Source organism: Gavialis gangeticus, unplaced genomic scaffold, assembly GCF_001723915.1.
Source record: "Gavialis gangeticus isolate Ggan-Ray unplaced genomic scaffold, GavGan_comp1, whole genome shotgun sequence".
NCBI lineage: Eukaryota > Metazoa > Chordata > Crocodylia > Gavialidae > Gavialis > Gavialis gangeticus.
In genome coordinates this window covers 20,486,273-20,490,787 of record NW_017729015.1, presented here as the reverse complement: position 1 = coordinate 20,490,787, position 4,515 = coordinate 20,486,273, and the positions used below count along the sequence as shown (strand labels likewise).

Here is a 4,515-nt window from a genome sequence, read left to right as displayed (position 1 = left end):
CAGCCCGGCTGCTCCCCAAGGCTCTGGGTGTCTTCATTGCACCTCGGGGCTACCGCAGGAGTTAGGGCACCCCGGACGGGGACTCACCGATGACACGAAGGTCGCTGTCGGGCGTCACTGTCAGGAGAGGAAAGGTGCTGGGTTAGGGAGCGCTGCAGGAGCGCCCCGACAGACCGACCGGCCGGCGAGGGACGGGCGGAGCGGGGGACAGAAAGCACCGGACGAGTCGGAGGCAGTCGCCGAGACGGGGAGCAATCCCAGATTTCGGGGAGCGGAGCCGCACGCAGAAGAGCGCTTGCCCCCCCGGCCCCGTGGAGCCATACCTTCCTCCACAGCAAACCCCTCGGCGATGGGCAGGACCCTCTCCAGGCAGACGTCCTCTGCCGTGATCGCCATCCGCCGGTGGGTGTAGATGAAGATCCTGCAGGCACGGAGCACCAGGTAACACCACCTCTGCCGCAGCCCCCAGCGGGATCCCAAATTGCCCGTCCCAGCAGCGTGGTGCCCTGCTCGCGCAGCCGGCTGCAGCTCCCACCCCGTCCCTTGGCCCGCTTAACCGTTGGTAAATGACCCCGTCATCTGCTGGGGAAAAGCGCCAAGCAAGGGCCCCTGCAGCCCGGGCTTCTAGATCCAGCTTCCTCCCCATGGCCCCACCAAAGCCCAGCCCTGAGGAAGCGCCGCTCCACGGCCTTTCGGCTTCGCGCGGCCAGCAAGAGGGCGCTCAGGCCGGCGGGGTCTCAAGCACCTACGCGTGCTCTCCGTGGCTCCGGACGAGGCCCAGCAGCCGGCTCTCCACGCTCTCGACGCCCACCAGGACGCCCTGCACCGCCTGCGGCTCGTGGTCAAGGAATCATCAGCGCGGCCGCGGGAGGTAGGCCGGGCTCCTGACTCGGCAGGGGCTGCATCCCCAGCCTCTTAAAACGCCTCCTGCTATTTCGGCTCTGCCCTGCTACTCTGCTTCCCCTGCCTTGCTGATCGCTCTGCACGCGGGGAGCTGCCCCGGGGCTGGGATCTTTGCAGCGGGCGGAGGAGGCTTTGCTCAATTTGGGGACCCCAGGTGGTGGGTCGATACGGTTAGCGCCGCGCCCACGCCAGCGCCCTGCAACAGGAGCAGGGACACAGAGGCTGATCGGGTCACCGGGAAGAGTCCTGTCTCCACGGCCCTGCGTAGCATCCCCTTCCCCACACAAAGGATACGATCAGGCAGGTCTGCCCCTCTGCCAGCGTCTCCTGAATAGCAACCGACTGGTCCATCCTCCAGCCCTGGAAGGCAAAGCGGGGAGGAAGCCTGCGCGCGAGTTTTGCCCGTTCCCAGACCCGATCCCCACGGCGCTGTCATGAGAGGCCACAAGAGGGTGCCCCGCCGCTGGGACTGAGAGCACGGGCAGCCCCGGGCACCGCGTCAGCGCAGGCCTAGGGACCCGGCCCTGCCCGCCCAGGGGTACGGCAGCGCAACGTGGCCCCGCGTGCTCGCAGGGGCCTGCTGAACGCGGGCCTGCCCCTGAGCAGTGCAAACCACGGCCCTACCAGCTGCCGCCGTCGTGCCAAATCTTTCCCGGCTGCCCCGCTCCCGCAAAGGACTCGGACTGGCAATGCCCCAGCGCTCGGATGCTCCCACGGCCGCCTGGAAGAGCCAACTCCGCCGGCCCCGTTGCCTGGAACCGGACAAGAAGAGCACAGAGACCGTGTCCCTCCTGCAGCTGGAGCCCCCCTGCCTGCTGGGCCCCCTCCCCGCTTCCTCTGCCGCGCTCCGCTCTGGCTGCTTTCCCACTTCCTCTCAGGCCTGCTCTTGCGCCGGCCGCGCTCCCCTCCCGGGCGTCCCGGCTCTGCGGGGCTGCAGAGCGGCTTCCCGCGAGCAGCGCCACTGTCGTGGGCTGGACTGGGAGCAGCCCCCGGGCCTGGCCTTCCCGAGAGGAACAGGCTGGCCTTTGTTTCCGCAGCCAGCTCGGTGCTTATCCCAAGGGGACAAGCTGCAGCCGTTTGGGTCCCATCTAGGGGGCTGTTGGCACTGGCAGGCTGTTCTGGCTGGCGCCAACCGTCCAGACAGCTTTCCCTTGCAGGGACCAGGCCGCCGAGTTGCACCCCGTGCGCCCACCTCCCCAGCACTGGTCGCACCAGGCGAGCTGGCACCTAGGCCGCTTTGCTTCCCCAAAGCTAGGCCTGTCTTTGCTGGGTGCCTTTCCCCAGCCGCCGTGCTCCCTCGGGGCTGTCACTCGCAGACAGGGGACCAAGGCAGCTTGTACTACTACGGTACCTCTCCGCAGCCTGCCGTCAGCGATCTTACTTCAACTCCCAGCGTCCCCGCTGCCCCGTGCTCCCAGCCTGCACTGAGGTCCTCCACCCTTAACCCTTTACTCAAAAAAAAAAAAAGAAGAAAAAACAACCACTTCTGGTGGTGCTGCCCCAAAGAGCGGCAGATGGACATCTCCATCCTTGCTGTCAGCGACAGCCTCTCATCTACTCCCCGCCGTGTTTGCGTTTCAGCCTGTGCCACGAGAACGGCCTCGCAGACCTTTTGCTGCTCCGGCTCTGGCAGGATGCTGCGGGGCTGGGTTTTGCGGGACACAGCTGGGGAGGTCAGGCCATGACCACAAAGGAAAAACACAATATCACACCAGCCCTTGTTTTCTTAAAGCAGAGCCTGACTCTCAGGCCTAACCTGCACCTGTCTCTCTTGCAAGACGGGGCTTTGTGGTCCAGTACGGAAACGCAAACCACAAGCCTCAGGGTTTGTTTCTTCCATTTATTTTCCTACCTTAGATTACAGACTTGAGGCACTTTTTTTTCCAGCGTGCTGCTGTGCCTGGGAGCCTCGGCGGCTGAGAGCAAACACCTGGAAGCTTTTGTGTGAGTTTATTGGCAGCCCGGAAAAGCCAGGCTGGAGGGTGGAGGCCTGTCTAGCCAGGGAGCATCTCAGATCTGCAGGGCGTGTTGGAATAAACTCCTGCCCAGAGCCACGAAGGCTGGGAAAGACCCTCTCCTCCACCAGCGTTGCAGGCCATCTCTCACTGAAACGCAGCCATGCCTGGCGCTAGCAGAGCCCAGCTGGCACGAGCAAACTTTGGAGCTTCTGTCTCGTTATGCAAATCAGCACTTGTGCAGCCCCATGCGAGCAGGTGCCAGGAACCGAGCCCTGCACATAGCAAAGGCGGGACGGTCTGGCTCCTACCAGCACCGGCTGCAGCGATGCCGTGGGCGGCTGAGGATCCGGGAGTCTGCAACAACACGTGCACGCGCTCGGAGCAGCCTCTCCTGGGGCCTGGCTGCCCTCGCCCCTGTGCTACCCTCACCGTGGCTCCTGGAGACATCCCAGCACTGGGGAGGGAGGCAGCAAGGTGCAGGGCGAACGCCAGGTGGGAGGTGACAGGTGCTAGGCGCAAACGGTCATTAAAAACACTGGGGTTGACGCACGTATTTATTTATAGAGGACGTCTCTGCAGGGGAAGGGGTCTGAGACGCGACGGCAGCAGAGCAGGACGTTCCCAGCGGTGCCTGCGCCGGCACAGCCGTGAGCAGCGTTGGGCTGACGGGGTCTGGCCCACGGCTCCGGACGGGCTGGGATGGGTCTTGCATTGTCAGCCTTGGGGCAGGAACAGGTGGCACCGGATTTCTTAGCAACAGACTAAGCCCAGATTAACATGGTGCTACAGCGAACCACCTCTGCACCAGGGATTTCCAAACAGCAGCACTGAGGACCTGGGCAGCCTTTGGAAAAAACCTCATTTCCTTGTCTAAGATGCCAGAGGGGAAATGCTGCATCCTTCATTTGACCCTGCCTGGGCCTGGACTTACAGAAGGATTTGTGAGGCTTCCTCCACCCCGCTCCAGTCACCCCCGACCCCCAGGATGACAGCGCCGCGCTTCCACGCTCTACAAGTCCCACACAGGCCTGGGTTTCGGCAGTGACACCTGCAGCTTTCCTGCCTGCTCGGTGCCTGGGCTGTACCTCTGCTTTGGATCGCATCGGGGACAGGCACAATCTTGAGGGCTCAGGGTTGACGGTGCTCGAGGAGTCGGCCTCTGGACGTGGGGCAGGCCTGGCCCCAGCACCACTGGTTTTGGGGGCTGAAGGCACCAAGGGAAAAGCTGGGGGGAGGTTTTACAGGCCTGGTGTTGAAGGCACCCTGGCAGCACGCAGCTCGTGGCCAGTGGCTTAGAGGGGTGGCTCCTTGGGCAGGGGAATCCCGCTCCCAAGAGGATGGGTGGGCTTTGACGGCAGCTGCAGCCTCAGACCCAGAGCCTGCCTGCAAGGAGGGGCACCCTTCATGCCTGCGACAACACGGGGGCTTGTAGCATGGCGCTCCCCTCTGCACAGGTCCGGGGACCCCTCAGGTGTACGTCTCCCTGCTCCTGCCCCCAGCAGCCTAAAGCGGGGCTGGCCAAGTGCCTGAGCGGGTAGACTGGCTTTGTCCCTGGCCTCTCCCAGCCCAGCCCCAGGCACAGGAGAAGCGGTCCTCTGGGACAACCCCGAAATCCATCCCCCCAGGCGCCCTGGGCCAAATGGGCGCATGCAAC

General features: G+C 64.3%; 1 protein-coding gene across 1 annotated transcript in view; it reads right to left on the bottom strand.

Moving 5' to 3' along the window:
* INPP5B (inositol polyphosphate-5-phosphatase B) overlaps positions 1-1,628 on the bottom strand; it is a 49,826-nt gene extending 48,198 nt beyond the window's left edge. The window contains exons 1-5 of the mRNA XM_019512539.1: positions 1,528-1,628; positions 1,198-1,263; positions 750-829; positions 324-421; positions 88-117 (exon numbers count right to left, since the gene is read on the bottom strand). Of these exons, the coding sequence (XP_019368084.1) occupies positions 88-117; positions 324-421; positions 750-829; positions 1,198-1,254 (265 nt within the window). The 5' untranslated portion in view covers positions 1,255-1,263; positions 1,528-1,628. The remainder of the gene's footprint in view (positions 1-87; positions 118-323; positions 422-749; positions 830-1,197; positions 1,264-1,527) is intronic.
* Positions 1,629-4,515: the final 2,887 nt, after the last annotated feature.